Source organism: Danio rerio, chromosome 19 (assembly GCF_052040795.2).
Source record: "Danio rerio strain M-AB ecotype USA chromosome 19, GRCz13ab, whole genome shotgun sequence".
Taxonomy (NCBI): domain Eukaryota; kingdom Metazoa; phylum Chordata; class Actinopteri; order Cypriniformes; family Danionidae; genus Danio; species Danio rerio.
In genome coordinates, this window is record NC_141039.2 from 5955221 (window position 1) to 5972474 (window position 17254).

General features: G+C 35.5%; 2 protein-coding genes across 4 annotated transcripts in view; one reads left to right on the forward strand and one right to left on the reverse strand.

Moving 5' to 3' along the window:
* The first annotated feature begins 1661 nt into the window (after positions 1-1661).
* On the forward strand, positions 1662-10055 carry zgc:91968. The gene is given in 6 exon segments (NM_001002167.1): positions 1662-1732; positions 1915-2021; positions 4157-4319; positions 5754-5844; positions 7655-7818; positions 9189-10055. Coding segments are annotated over 5 exon segments (705 nt in total). The 5' UTR covers positions 1662-1732; positions 1915-1929; the 3' UTR covers positions 9384-10055.
* A 1940-nt stretch (positions 10056-11995) lies between these two features.
* The window catches only part of chd4a (chromodomain helicase DNA binding protein 4a), a 58881-nt gene continuing 53622 nt past the window's right edge, over positions 11996-17254 (reverse strand). For all 3 annotated transcript variants that reach the window (NM_001044858.1, XM_087294521.1, XM_087294520.1), the window contains exons 40-41: positions 14468-14631; positions 11996-12265 (exon numbers count right to left, since the gene is read on the reverse strand). In NM_001044858.1, coding sequence (NP_001038323.1) covers positions 12254-12265; positions 14468-14631 — 176 coding nt within the window. In that variant the 3' untranslated portion in view covers positions 11996-12253. The remainder of the gene's footprint in view (positions 12266-14467; positions 14632-17254) is intronic.

Here is a 17254-nt window from a genome sequence, read left to right on the forward strand (position 1 = left end):
AAGCACAAACTAAGCATGAAGACAAAGGAATTGTCTGTAGACCTCTGAGACAGGATTGTCTCGAGGCACAAGGCTGGGGAAGGTTACTGAAAATTTTCTGCTGCTCTGAAAGTACAAATGAGCTCAATGGCCTCCATCATCAGTAAGTGAAAGCTGTTTGGAACCACCAGGACTCTTCCTAGAGCCATCTAAGCTGAGTAATCAGGGGGAAAGAGCCTTAGTCAGGGAGGTAATCAATAACCTGATAGTCACTCTCTCTGAGCTCCAGTGTACGATACAGAAGGACAACCATCTGTGCAGCAATCCACCAATCAGGCCTGTATGGTACAGTGACCAGACGGAAGCAACTCCCCACCTGGAATTTGCCAAAAGGCATCTGACGGACTCTCAGACCATCAGAAACTAAATTCTCTGGTCTGATGAGACTAAAATTTAACTCTTTGGAGTGAATGCCAGGTGAAAACTAGGCAGTGCTCATCACCAGGCTAATACCATCCCTACAGTGACGCATGGTGGTGGCAGCATCATGCTGTGAGGATGTTTTTCAGCAGCAGGAACTGGAAGACTATTCAGGATAGAGGGAAAGATGAAAGCAGCAATGTACAGAGACATCCTAAATGAAAACCTGCTTCAGAATGCTCTTGACCTCAGACTGGGGCGGTGGTTCATCTTCCAGCAAGACAATGACCCAAAGCACACTGCCAAAATGTCAATGGAGTGGCTTCACAACAACTCAGTGAACGTCCTTGAGTGGCCCAGTCAGAGCCCAAACCTAAATCCTATTGAACATCTTTGGAGAGATCTGTTAATGGCTGTACACTGTCGCTTCCCATCCAACCTGATAGAGCTTGAGAGGTACTGCAAAGAGGAATGGGCAAAAATTTCCAAAGACAGGTGTGCCGAGCTTGTGGCATCATATTCAAAAAGACTTGAGGCTGTGATCGCTGCCAAAGGTGCATCAACAAAGTATTGAGCAAAGGCTGTGAATACTGATTTACACGTGATTTTTCAGGTTTTTTATTGTTATTAATTTGCAACAATTTAAGTAACTCTTTTGTTCACATGGTCATTATGGGGTATTGTGTGTAGAATTTTGAGAAAATAAATTAATTTACTCCATTTTGGAATAAGGCTGTAAAAAATGCGGAATAAGTGAAGCGCTATCGAATGCACTGTATATGCATATACTAGCTTTTAATGCGTTTATCATTTTGATGGTGCAAATCATTTTTGAACATTTATCAAAGGCACAATGAATCCTAAATGATTCTGGCTGAACGCTGACCTGCTGTTCCACATTTCTTAAGTCTGCTATTTATCAGTCTGCTTATTTTGCCAGCGTTCGCAGGAGCTTTAGGATTATTGGTTTTCATAAGAATATGAAGCAACCGTGTTACGTAATCTCTATTTTTACTTCCAACCTGCTTCGTTTTTTCACTTTTACTCTTTCCAAAACTTGGATATATGCAGTGAGAAACTGAGGCTGAAATCATTCGCAGAGGTAAAAGCACATTTGTGTTTGGGGGCTGTGGGACGAGTGGCTTTATTTAGAGCTCTGTGATGGCCTCAGGTCACACAGCTCAGACTCATGACCAAACTGTGATGTTATTCATTCTAGAGAGAGAGACCGGGACGCTTTAGTCGCTCTCTGGGTCCCAAAAGATGCTCGACTTCTGAATAACTGAAAATCGCGTTTGGACTTGATGGATTCTGCATTCCACCAGTTATTGGGGTGAGTAACTTAGAATAGTTTGGATATGAAAATGTATACCTGACAAATTACTAATCTGAGGGATGAGGTTTATTTTAATGAACTTTTTAATCGTCAGAAATCTTACCTTTGTGCTGTGTGAGAAGCAGGGATGTTGTTTAATGCTCATCTTGCAAATGTGAAATCTTCTGTGGATCTTCTAGTGTTGCATTTTGAGGATGGGAACCGCCTTCAAGAAGTTTTGCATCAAATTCTGCTGCTGCTGCTGCTGTGAGGATGAAGATGAGGAAGAAAAGGCGCCTTTAATTGGGTTTGATCACTTATAATCTTCTGTCTGTAAATGTTTGAGTGTATATGATAATAATAATTATAGTAGTAATAATATAATTTTATTAATTTTTTTTACAAAAGAGATATTCACAAACAGTGCTACCATTTGACAATAAAGAATTAAAAGGTTTGGTTTTATTTGTCGTAAAATCAAAATGTTTCTAAGGTATTACGATATTAAGTAGTTTACTTTAATTAGGTCTTAATATTCACCTTTTAGTGAATGTTCACAGTAAAATTAAATCGTAACAATGCAAAAACTCAAATGTAGGTTAAATATAGACAAACTTGTTAAGTGGGTTAAAGTTGGGCTAAACATCTATATTTTTAATACTTTTTTAAAGTTTTGCAAAGTAGAAGTACTGTTTAGGTGACACGGTGGCTCAGTGGTTACGGTTTATGCTTTTGAATTGCGTTATGGGGCCTCGATCTTTCTTCCGACAACTTTTAATCTCGAAAAGTTTTAAAAAGGTGGCACGGTGGCTCAGTGGTTAGCACTGTTGCCTTACAGCAGGAAGGTCGCTGGTTCGAGTCTCGGCTGGGCCAGTTGAGATTTCTGTGTAGCGTTTGCATGTTCTCTCTGGGTTGGTGTGGATCCAAAAGATATGCATTATAGGTAAATTGAATAACTTAGACAATTAACACGAAGGAAAATGAATGAATGAATGAATGAATGAATGAATGAATGAATGAAGTGTTGTTTATTCTCAGTTCACTCTTAGTTCATGTTCACTATAATTAACTAATGTCAGTTGCTTATAAGCTTTACTATATAAACATAAATTGCTAAATAATATATTAATAGCTAATTTTACTAGCCCATGTCATTATAAGTAAGGAATATTTTACAATGCTGAATTATCAAAAAAAAAAAGGCACACCCAAGGCGGTGATGCAGCCATGAAGCAGAGTGATTGTTACGCCCTACTTATTGGAAAAATCTGATATTGCGATATTTTATTTTTCTGCGATAAATATTGCGATATGAATGCAGTATCTCTATTTGACGGTTTTCTGGGGACTCTATATGGGAACAGAATCCGGGGACAGAACTTATCACAGAATAAATCAGAATAAATCACGACGCAACTGGTACAGAATAAATGACAACGCAAAAAAGCGTTTCTTTACTTTGTCTTATTTCTAGCCAAAAAAAAATCCTAGAACAATTTTCTTATAGAAAATTCAAGTAAAATTATTTAGTTTTCACATTCAGAATAATTCAAAATTAACAATCTTTCCTTTAAACAAGCTAAATTATATCAAGCTAATCTTGTTTTCACTTTGAAAGGTAGATATTTGGACTAGAAATAAGATCAAAACAATTTTTTTTGCATAAATTCTGTATAAATGTGGTAATTGAATACAATTGTGTGGCTCTTGCTCAACTAAGACTCAACATTGCATATATTTTAATGTGACTATTGTGGATCCGCACATTGCAATATCGATGCTGAAACGCCCTACTGAACTAGCCTAAACTAGTTTGCTGTTTTAACCTGGAAGTAACTGGTTTTAGCTGGTCTCCCAGCAAGGCAATGTTGGTCAAGCTGGTCATTTCAGCAAGTCTTCCAGCCTGACCAGCTAAAGAAATGGCCGAAACCAGCGAGACTATAGGCAGGATGACCAGCTAAAACCAGCCAAGCATCTAAAGCTGGTTTAATCAGGTTTTCAAATTACATGTGCAATATTGTCTTATAATTCAATAGGGAAAAAATATTCCACTATTACTGCTACTATGCTTACCACACCTAAAGCCACTGTTGAGAATATGTTGTATTCCAGTTAATTGATGCATAATTGAAACCTCTTAAGAATGCTAACCAACCAATAGTGTTTCATAAAATGCTTAACTGATAGGCCTAAAAGTCTTCTGCTTTTCCTTTGGCTTAATTCATGATTTACTAGGAGTCACCACAGCGGAATAAACCGCGAACTACTCTGACTGACATGTTTATGTTGAAACACATTAGCCTAGTTAACTTGCCCTAGTACGAATGTGTTCACTCTACATTTGTACCTTGCCTGTTTGACGGTGCTGCGTCTTCCTATGTTGACAGTATTAATTCGTCCTTTTATTTAGTTTTTGTGTGGATTATTGTGTGTTTGTGTCAGTCACGACACGCTGGACTATTTCGACCGCGAGGCGAAGAAAAGGCGGGATCAGGAGACCAACCTGTGGAGTGAACCCGGAGACCCTTCACACTCTGAGAGAGATGACGACCGCGTGCTGTACAAACTGCTGCAGTGCAGACAGCAAACACAGCCCGGATCACGGGTATGACAGAGCATTAAAGCTACATTATACATTCACAAAAAAAACAAGGTGATTGCGTCTCAGACATTAATCGCCACTTTCTTAATGCCTATAATTACACAATAGCCTAGATGATGCCTGAAATGATGCTGCCCATAACAAGCCTTATTTAAGTTCATTAGCTTGTTTTTTTTCCTTGCTTGTTTGCTTTACATTTGAATTATTGTTATTCAATTTTTTTTCAGTGATATAATTGAACACATTCATGAAATTTATAAAAATTAATATCTTCCAGTTCTGCACTGTAAAACCCAAAACGTTAAACTTAAAACATTTGAGGAAACCGATTGCAACAAACCATTTAAGTTAAAAAAAATCCTAATAAGTACTGTGAGCTTAATCCATTCGTGTAAACAAATCAATTTGAGCACAGTAAAACCCAATAAATGAAGAGAACTCAAACCAACTGAGTACTGTAAAACCCGGCAACTCAAACCGTTTGAGGAAACCGATTGCTACAAACCATTCGAGTTAAGAAACTAATCTATTTGAGTACTGTGAACTTACTCCATTTAAGTTGAATTAATGAGGTATTTAATTAACTCATACCTTTAACACTAAGTTCAAAACTTTCAGTAAATTTTGAATTAACTACACTCATTTTATTTGATAAAGTTGACTGTTGGGTTCTACAGTGTGGGTTGCAGTTGGAAGGTCATCCGCTGCGTAAAACATATGCTGGATAAGTTGGCGGTTCATTCCGCTGCGGCAACCCCTGATAAATAAGGGACTAAGCCGAAGGAACGTTAATGAATGACTGAAAAGTTAAACTATCAAAGCTAAATCTAAATGTATCATTTTATTTATCGTTTGATCCAAGTAGACCCACTTTGTAAAAAAAAATGCAGGGTTTCACACAATTCATCCCCGCTGTCCCAACACAAATCCATTAAGTTATTGTAACTAATCTAAGTAGATTGAACGTAAAACATTTAAGTTTGCTAAAAAAAAACCTCCAGAATGGTGTCGTTTCAGCTCAATTTAATTAAGCTGTTTGAAGTAGCAAAATCATTGAGTGTAGGTAAATGTAATTATTTATTTTAAAAAACTTTAATCTGTTTTCCATATTAATCCATAACAAAAATAATAATAATTTATTTTACAATTTCAGATTTTAAATATATGCAACAACTTGTAACTAATGTAACTAAGGATCATTAGGATAAACAGAAAAATATAAATCAGTTAAATTAAATAGTAAAAATTAATCTCATTATTTGTCACATTGTTTACTTCAAATGTTAATCGAGAAGTGACCTGAGTAACTTTTATTGTCCATATTATTCAAACTCTCTTTTACATTTTTTTTTAAATTTATATAAATATATAAAACATGCCTTTTTATTCATGAAAAAAAGGGGAAAAAGAAACATAGTAAATGCTTTTATGTTGCAGGGCTACCGACGTTTGAGCATTGACATCGAGGCCATGCGAGACGTAAGGAGAGAAGTGCGGGATAAATGGAAGATGATCCTGGAGAATCTGGGTAATAGAGAGATTATCTTTGTTTGATTGAAGAACAGTTTGTCACTCGCTATGTTTCCATCCACCCATTTGTATGCCCATTTTGGAATATTGCATGAACAATGCTTAATGGAAATGCCAAGATGCACATAAATTTGGAAAATATGCATAAAAAAAACTTCAAACAAAACTGAGTAAGATACATTTTTTATCCGATAAGAAAAAGTGTGTAAACACATTTACCAATTAAATTCCATTGTGTACATCAAAAAAGTCACGTGATTTTGTTTTAAAGGGGACATATTATGCCTCTTTTTACAAGATGTAAAATATCTGATGTCTCTGTATGTGTGTGTATGTTTTCAGCTCCAAATACCACACAAATAATGTTTTATAACTCATTAAAACCTTTTAGGCTTTGATCCAAATTGTGGCATATTATGTGACTGTCACTTTAAATTCAAATGAGATTGTGCTTTTTTCAAAAGTGGGCGGAGCTATAAAAGCCTGTGTGTCAGCATAGTGGCAGATTCAAAACTCTAATGGCAGACGACTGCTTCTCACTCAGGACTGTCTGTGCTGAGGAAGAGATCATCACTAACGTGCTGGGCTTACCCCCTCTAATGATACTTACAAAGGGAGAATGTCAATCAAAGTGTCTCTGCAGTTTTTATAAAATTGTGATTATAGAAATAAGAATTAATTTATTTTTGCCATTACAGTCTGGCACACACTTACCAAACAACTGTGTTTAAACCCCTTTTAAAAGTAATTTTTTTTCATTTAGGTTTTTAACAGATCATGTGACAACAAAAATAGGCATGATAGGATGGCATTGATGGACAAACCAGCGGAGCGAGCACATTGTAAAACATCTGAAAAGTTGTTTTGGTCATTCTAAAATCCCTCAGCCAAAGTCTATCATCAAAGTGGTTTAGTATTATTATTATTATTATTATTATTATTATTATATTATTACCTCCAGAATTGTCTTGAGGGTCTACTCTCTCAAAGAGTGTCTCAGACCTCCAAAAGCCACCATGCGTTCATTGCGTTTCGTCTTCTGAGGTGCAAGTAATTTATAATATACGAAATAATGCCGCTTCTACCGAAGCAAATTAAATTTTTATATATATATTTGTCGCCAATTTATTAGGAAATGATGCTTTTGTTTACTGTGACTGATTGGGTGGAAACATTGCTTTATTTGCAAAAGTTTTATGCGATATTTCAGTTTCGTGCAAAAGTTTAATTGGCATGTTTGGATGGAAACATACATCTGTTGAATAACAGTTTATATATTTTGTGATTCACAAGTGTTTCCCTTTCATTTACGGTTGTGAATTGCATTACGGGATGTTGACCTTGGCTCTGTCGACTTTTGATGTTGAAAATTTAATTTGACATTTTAAAAGTGACTTTTGTTGACATTTAAGTAGTTTGAAATCATATATATATATATATATATATATATATATATATATATATATATATATATATATATATATATATATATATATATATAATATATAGAGAAATAAGTCTGTAAAATATCAGAATGTATTAGCAGTTTATTACAAAGCATTTGTACCATAGTCTACAACACAAACCCAGACAATATATCGCTTTAAACTATTAAAAATGTCAACAAAAGTCACTTTTTAAGGTTGAAAATTGTTTGAAAAAAACACTGAGGTCCCATAATGAATTTCAAAAGCATAAATACACAGGGAAAAATAAAAACAAGTGACAAAATATGTAAAACTGCTCATTTACGGATGGATATTTTATTTACATTCTAGCTATTATTGACATGTGTTTGTTCTTGTCAGGTTTCATGGCTGAAGCGGAGTCTCTGTTGAATGTGTCCGCCAGTGCTTCATACGACCGCATGAGAAACGCAGCCAGTGCCCGCAGCCTCCTGCAGACCCTCCACACTGAGACCTCCCTCTTCAACAGCAAAGAACCTCCACCCGAGAGATACCTTTTCATCCTGGTGAGATGGTCATAATACTGCTGCCCCTGAACTTGATCTTATTTTAAAAGTCAGAAGTTTAAAATGGAGTACGACATACAATCTGACTCTTAATGGAGGCCTGGCTGTTGAAAATGAAAAATACACTAACACTGTCTTACAAATAATAACAGCAGTGTTGTTTCATCACCATGTAGTGTTAAAACAATGTTAACAATGTTAATTTTACACCAACCCTGAAAGTTGAACCCCAGTAAGAAAATGAAAATGGTGGACAACAACATGCGGTCTGGCTCCTAATGGAGGCCTGGCTGTTGAAAATGTGAAAAACACTGACACTGTCTTACAAATAATAACAGCAGTGTTGTTTTATCACCATGCAGTGTTAAAGCAATGTTACTAGTGTTGATTTTACACTGACCCTGAAAATTGAACACCAGTAAGAGACAAAAAATTACTGGACATGCGGTCTGACTCTTAATAGAGGCCTGGCTTTTGAAAATGTAAAAATACACTGACACTGTCCTACAAATAACAACAGCAGTGTTTTTTTATGACCATGTAGTGTCAAAACAGGGTTAATAGTGTTGATTTTACACCGACCCTGAAAATTAAACACCAGTGATTAAAATAAAATGGTTGACAACAACATGCGGTATGACTCCTAATGGAGGCCTGGCTGTTGAAAATGTGAGAATACACTAACATTGTCTTACAAATGACAGCAGTGTTGTTTTATCACCATGTGGTGTTAAAACAATGGTAACAGTGTTGATTTTACACCAACCCTGAAAATTGAACACCAGTGAGTGAAAAAAAATTGGTGGACAACGACATGCGGTCTGGCTCTTAATGGAATCCTGGCTGTTAAAAATGTGAAAACACTGACACTGTCTTACAAACAGCAACAGCAGTGTTTATTTCATCCCCATGTAGTGTTAAAACAATGTTACAGTGTTGATTTTACACCAACCCTGAAAATTGAACACCAGTGAGTGAAAAATAATGGTGAACAACGACATGGGGTCTGGCTCTTAATGAAGTCCTGGCTGTTAAAAATGTGAAAACACTGACACTGTCTTACAAGTAAATACAGCAGTGTTGTTTCATCACCATGCAGTGTTAAAACAATGTTACAGTGTTGATTTTACACCAACCCTGAAAATTGAACACCAGTGAGTAAAAGAAAATGATTAACAACGACATACGGTCTGGCTCTAAATGGAGGCCTGGCTGTTGAAAATGTGAAAACACTGACAATGTCCTACAAATAACAACAGCAGTGTTGTTTCATCACCATGCAGTGTTAAAACAATGTTAACAGTGTTGATTTTACACCCACCCTCCTGAACCCTCCTGACACTGCTGGCCATTATCATCCTCTGGCTTAGGATCGGCTCATTTATCTGGACGCTGCTGAGGATTTCGTGGCCAAGGCTCGTCGTTTCTACCCTCCCAAAGACGATGACGAAGAAGAAGAAAGTAACCCTCTGGGTATTAATCTGCCTCTGCTGCTGTCTCGCATGAACCAGAACATCTCCGGAGGAGAAGATGAGGACGAGGACGAGAGCGAACCGGATGACTGAAGCTCACAGAGTTTGTTTCCAGTCAGTTTGAGGGGGTTTGGAGGTCAGTGGATTTGGACTGAAGTTGACTCGGGTAAAAGTGGATGACTTAATTGCACAGGTTAAAGGGTTAGTTCACCCAAACATGAAAATCATCCTGCTATTTACTCACGCTTAATGCATAAATATGACTTTCTTCTCCAGTTTCCCCCCAGTCCAAAGACATGCACTACAGGTGACTTTGGTAAAAAAAAAAATTAGCTGTAGTGTGTGTATGGGTGTTTCCCAGTACTGGGTTGTGGCCGGAAGGGCATCCTCTGCGTAAAACATATGCTGGAATAGTTGACGGTTCATCCTGCTGTAGCGACCCCTGATAAATAAGGGACTAAGCAGAAGGAAAACGAATGAATTGGATTCAGCTGAAAGAAGAAAGTCATATACTCCTACTCTAGAATGCCTCGAGGTGTGAGTAAATCATGGAGTCATTTTCATTACTGTGTGAACTAACCCTTTAAAACATAACCAGACAATTGCTTTTGGGAGAAAGAAGAGAGCGTTTTCACAATTAATAAAATGGCGGCAGAGCTCACATTTTATGTAACAGAATTATAAGGTTTATTGAGGAATGTGGAGATTGTACGTGTGAGATGGCGAAGAGAATTTGAATAAAAAATGAAATGTTTTAGCTTGAAATGTATCTGTTTCTTTATATACTCACTGTACCAATGACACATATTGTGTGTAATTAGTGTTGAGAGCAGTTAGTTAAAGCTAATTACTGTAATTAAGTAACTTTTCCATATATACAGGTGCTTAGCATATGAGTACACCCCTCATAAATCTCTCTTTTAAATTCATTTTTTGATAGGAAGCTATGTCAATGTGCATTGACATTAGATTAGTCAGTACTGAAGCCAAATCTGTAGTGTAAGCTATCACTATTGAGCAGTGGTGTAATGTAATAAATTACAAATACTCAAATTACTGTGAGTTGTTTTTCTCAGGAATTGTAATTTACGAAGTCGTTTTAAAAATGTCGACTTTTACTTTCCTTTGAGTACATTTGTAGTGCAGTATCTGTACTTTTACTCCACTATTTTCCTTCAACCTGCAGTCAATACTTTTTGTCCTGTCTATGGGGATTATACAAATCAGTCCTGCGATTCCTGTCCAATCAAATCACACAGAAGGTAAATCACATCATACTGAACAACTTCGAGACATGGGTGCTTTATAATTGGAGCAAACTGTTTGGAAGCATTAAAAGTGTCAAAGAACCTGTCCAAAATGTTTACACGCATTAACCCAGAGACTGTTTAGATGCACGTCACTGATAAGATGACAGATGCTTACTGTATGATGACCGAAACGGCCTTAAACACCCAGCAGGCACAAGACGTCAGATTGACGTTGTACTCCAAAGTCGTGAGGACGTTGCATTTTGGTTGGAAATAAAAATTGGGTCGACGTCAATGTCCAACATCCAACCTAAAACCAGTGTTTAATAATGTTAACAGTTTGACGTTGTGTAGACATTACCACTATCACGTGTTGGATTTTATTTGCCATATCTGATGAATAAATGTTGGATTTTGGGCACTTTCTAACAACCTAAAATCTACGAAATATTAACGTCATTGTTGGACATCAAAATAACAGACGCTGGATTTTGTCCACCTGACATCAAAACCTAAATCTAACCTAATATTAACATCTTATGATGTGGTGTGTCTGCTGGGCAATAACTAAACGCACTACAGAATGTTACGTTTACAAATACATCCACAAATTACATGTAAACGCATCAGCTTTTAACCGCGTAATACTCACTACTCTTGAGTACTTTTGAAAGGTCTCCTTTTCACTTATACTTTGAGTAATATTTACAACAGATACTTTTACTCGCACTACCTTTTAAGGTAAGTAACGGTACTTGGGTATGATTTTTCAGTACTCTTTCCACCACTGCAACCGAGCCAAAGAAATGCTTTTATTTGCTTGGTTTTATTTTGTCAAACTTTGCTACGCATATGAAAATAGCCGGTTTATAAAAGCACTAAACTCTGTGAAGATGTGGTGAATACACTGTGAAGATTACAGCGAATTTATTACAGCTACGAGGGTTTTATGCACTCTGCATCCCCATTGTGCCTAAAAAAAAAACCCTTCAGTGTTTATAAATTCATGTAAACCACAACTTCACGGGACTTACTGCTTTATAAAATCAACTCTTTCATCCCCAAAACATTTTCAACCTAGAAAAATCCCCAAATCATATTTACATTATTATTTTAAATGTTGGAAAAGCAGAAAGGAACAACAGGCTTAAAAGAAAGCTTGCTACAGATATGAAATAACCATTAATAAATGCAGTAAGCTTTGTGAAGATGTGCTTTACAGTCAATTAATAACAGCTAAGAGGATTTTAGGCACTCTGCTCCCCGTTTATCGGAGTAGTAGTTCTTGACAATTTGTGTAAACCACATCTTTACACTGGTTTAGAAAACCATTCATCAACTCTTTCTGCAAACCCACAAGTCCAAAACATTCTCAATCTAGAAACCTCACTAAACCAGATCTACGTTATCATTTTAATGATTGTCAAAGCAGAAAAGAACGAAACAACAACAGGATTAAAAGGAAAAGAAACCTTTTTATTGAACATTTTTATTGAGGTCCCAAAAACCATCAACAACAATATTATGTAAACAATATTAATTAGGAAAATAATAATTAAAATAATAAAAAAAAAAAAACGACAGCTTGGAGACCCACAGCCGTGAGGGTTGAGCGGACAGTACGAGGCTGTGGATTCAAGCTAAGACGAGAAGATCATGTGCAATCAGGAATGTAGACGTGGTGTGCGGCGCTCAGGACTGCAGTCTGATAGGCTACTGCTGCACCTGGACACAAACAACAACACAATCATTAACACTGCTGCTGCAGCCGAACACAGACAACAAACAACACAATCACTAACACACCACACTACTGCTGCAGCATCTGGGTGATTGGTGAGAAGCATTCACAAATAAAAAAACTGTGTATGGATTTTAAAGATAAAATTATCAGTTTAGCTTAAATGATTAGGTGAGATAAATTCAGACTTTAAATAATTCATATTAAATGTTGAATGGCATAAAGACTAGATCCTGTGGTTTCGCTGTGTATATAAGACATGTCCTTTTGTATTTACAGGTCAAATTCAGTTTCTTCACGGTCATTTAGAAAGTGAATGATTTCCTGGAAAGCATCAGAGGTGAATGTTTTGCAGACTTTCATATGTAATGTAATGTGTAGCTGTACAATTAATTTAATGAAACAATTACAATTGTTAGATCAATCCCTCCGCATATTAAAATCCCACTTGCTTTCTGCTTTTTAATTTTGAAAAAATGATTTTATAAATAAACTAACTCGAACCAAATATGCATTTTATTTGTAAATATATGGAGAAGATTTTTACATCTGCAAATACATTTAAACATAAAACTATAGTGTTTTATTAATCAATATTATCATAGTAGATAGGCACTTTTATAATAATTGATAATTGATATCAATAATTGATTGAACACACACACACACACACACACGTATACACGTACATGCATATCTCTCAATTCAATAATTTTTTTAATAGCATGACAAATATGTTACAAATGTATTGCCAAAGCATTTCTAAAGTTTATATAAAAAAGTGACGTACATATATAAAAAAACACATTAAAAAGTAGTAGTAAAAAAATATATATAACAATCATATTGTATATATAAGATATTTATAAATAATTATAATGTAAATAATATATTCTATTATTCATAATATATCATTCAATATACACTATTATTCATACAAATCAATAAAAAGTAGATCAGAATAATCTGTACATTTAACATTCAACATATTATAAAAATAGTAATAAAAACAATAATAAATCAGTATATCTACAATGATTCTTTTATAATAATTTAGGTGATATATATATATATATATATATATATATATATATATATATATATATATATATATATATATATATATATAAATATATATATATAGAGAGAGAGAGAGAGAGAGAGAGAGAGAGAGAGAGAGAGTAAATGAGAATAAATATTTATTTATTGCCACAGTAACTTATAGCTATTTCATAGCAAGATTAATATAGCTTACACAAGATTACATAACTGAACAAGAGATTACACAAACTAAATAAATAAAAATATAAAATATTCATTAAATTAATCAGATATGATATGAAGATTTTTTTTCAGTTTGTTGGTGACTAATTAAAAATGAAACCTTTTCTGTATAAAATTTTTATAATATATATTTTTTAAAACATCCATCAAAGAGCTACAAGTAGAAATTTAAATATATTAAATACATATACAATAGACGCCTAAAACCACAATGTAAATTAATATTGCAAAAATGTATTATATATAGCTGAAGTCAGAATTATTATCCCCCTTTGAATTTTTTAAAAATCTTTTTAAAATATTTTCCAAATGATGTTTAAAGGAAATGTTCACAGTATGTCTGATAATATTTTTTTCTTCTGGAAAAAGTCTTATTTGTTTTATTTTGGCAAGAATAAAAGCAGTTTTTAATTAAAATAAAAAAACATTAAGGACAAAATTAAGCTATTTAAGCTTTAAGCTATATATATAGTAATAAATATATATATACTTTTTTTATGATAGTCTACAGAACAAACCATTGTTATACAATAACTTGCCTAATTACCCTAACCTGCCTAGTTAGCCTAATTAAGCCTTTAAATGTCACTTTAAGCTGTATAGAAGTGTCTAGAAAAATATCTAGTCAATTATTAATTACTGCCATCATGGCAAAGATAAAAAAAATCAGTTATTAGAAATGAGTTATTAAAACTATTATATTTAGAAATGTGTTGAAAAAAAATCTCTCCGTTAAACAGAAATTGGGGAAAAAAATAATCAGGGGGGCGAATAATTCTGACTTCAACTATATGCTTAAGATACATCAGAATTAATGCACTACATGGTTAGAATAGGATTTTCTAAATATTACCGTACCCTGTTTAAACACAGGAGATTCTTCACACAGGTGTGTGACGTACCTGCTGACTCTGTGTGTCTGGTCCTCTGCTGGCCAAACGGCTGAGAATGTTTCTTTCAGACATCTGCAGCCTCACTGCAACAGGCGGTATCCTGGCGATGGTTGCCGGGAGACGAGTGACATCGGCTTTCATGTCACTTAGCAACTCCTCCAGCTGCTTCAGTACTGTCGGACACACAAGAATAAAAGTACTGAGTGTCGTCTGCGAGAACTCAAGAGCTCATCAATAATCGATTCCTATATAATTAAAAGGCGTTTTCTTCATGAAACTCCGTTTTTAGATTTTTGGTAAAAAAAACAAAACATTCTAATTACTACTTTAAGTATTTCTTTTGTGGCACTTTATCAGTTTGTGTCTTAAAATATGTATTGTAACTGTAATTCAAAGGTCATTTACTCAAAAGTTAATAAACCTACACTTACATACACCAAATTTGACACCGTTTTATTTATATTTACTTTCTGAAGGTTTTTGCAGAGGGACATAAGCGTAAATAATTTGCCTGATCATAAAGAAGATTTTATTTGACACTAATTGATCTTTTACTGGCAGTATTTATTATGTCCCAAAATCCCCTTCAGCAAAAAAACTTTGATCTAAATAAATGTTGCGCTAGATACAATTACAAAAGGGTCCCACAAAAGGGTAGTATGGTACAGTTCACTATTTTTGTAACGTAAACAAGTTCATACCCTACTGTTCCAAACCACTCAGTGGAAACAAGCCATTCGTTGAAGGTGCAGTGTGTATGTTTAAAACCTAGTGGTTGACAAAGGCATTGCAGTCAAAATTCAAAATATTGGAATTCAAAATATTGATGCACAGGCAGGTTGCCAGGGGTCCGTTTCAGAAAACTTAGAATATTTCAACCCTGAAATGAGAGAAACTCTGGGTTTTCCGTTTCAAAATGGCAGGTTTGTTAACCTGGAGAAAGCAGGGTAAGTCAAGTCTGTTTCTGAAAGAGAGGTAACTTTAACTCAGTTACTGTGGTAACTTACTCAGTGAACCTAACCTGGGGCCTCATGTACGAAGACTTGCGTGGAAATCTTACTAAAACATTGCGTACGCACAAAGCTGTAAATGTGCGTACGCAGAAAAAAATTCAGATGTATGAAACACTGCGTACGCCGAATCTCACGCATATTCTTTTGTACATCTGAATGAACGTGAAACTGAGCGCAACATGCACGAGCACAAAACCCCTCCCTGCCTCCTCCCCCGTATGAATATGCTAATGACTATGCTAATGGCAAAACCCAACGAAAAAGCAACGGCAAAAGCAAGCAAAAAGAGAAACTTTGAACAGAATGTGAAGTGGAGGTGCTGCTTTCGGAGGTAGACCGGAGAAAACCGGTGTTATTTGCAAGTTTGTTCTCCGGAATTAACAACAAAAGAAAAAAATAGAGTGGGAGAATTTAGCTGATACGGTTAACACAGTTGGGTCTGAACATCGCACTGAGTGCATTTAAAAAAAACAGTGTGGTTTATATCTGGAAACTGCTGCAAGTTCCTTCGCAGTCTCAGTGGCGCACTTCATAAGACGCATGTGATCATGAATTGACACGTTCGAGCATAAACTCGGCTCGAATCCAGCGTCTGATGAACTCTTTCTTCTTTTTTCCTCGCTACATATCAGATTTTGCCCACTATTTATCACAAGAAAGACAAGTAGGAATCATCAATAAGTTCATATCAATAAGCATCATAATTTTTTTTATTTGCACATTTATTGAATGGAAATGTTTCTGATTCACGCATGCAAATTCATCTTCAGATAGTGTCTTTATAGCAATGTGCGTGCAGTAGATCGCTCAGATTACATTGGGAAAACAGGCGACTGCTGCAAATTGTGCTTTAATGTTTAGCTGGTCAAATGTATGGTATGGAAATCTTATATACCTGCTGAACCCGTCTCATACAGCTGCCATTGCAAGGCTCAGACACTTTGTAGAGAGGAATTTAACACAACTGCCTCTAGGAGTCGCCAATGGAAATAAAACAGACACGCACAAAAAATGTGCGTACGCCTGCCAGAAAGCTGCCGTAAACCTGCGCAAATTCCCACGTTCAGTTCATTGTTAGTAAATCCAAACGTGAGCGATTCTGAGCGTGAAACCTGGCGTACGCAAAGTTTTTGTGCGTACGCAGCGTTGATACATGAGGCCCCTGGTCAGGAGCAGGTTTTATTCTCTAAACTCTTGAGTTTCTGTCGGTCTCCTCCTCTTTTTTTAAGATGAAGCGGTATTGCTCACCTTAGTCCTGTTTCCACCCACCTATTTTCATGTTTATTTTGGAGATGCACATAAAAACGATTGATGGAAACATCATGATGCACATCACTTTTGCAAATACACATAATAAAACATGCGTATAACCGAGTAGGATAAACTTCTATTTGATAAGAAAAGATGCACAAACTGCGATGGAAACACTTTCCTGAACAAATTCCAGTATGCGCATTAAAAAAAGGTTTGTAGATTATGATGAAAATGTGTGTGAACAGACAAACCAGCACACTGCAGGACATACTACATCTTTTATTCCAGTTTTGCACATAAATGTAATCAATATATTTGGATGGAAACGGATGCAAAGTCACGTACGAGAGTGGCTTGTCCTTCTTTAATAAATAATTAGCTTAAATTCACTGCCCTTCAACATGTGCTGTAATTAATGGGATTATTAATTGTTCACAAACTATTGTTTAGTGCTGCTTACATTCTAAATGTCATATCGACCTCCATCACTTGATGTGCACTTTTAAATCTATGAAGACTGATCAACGTG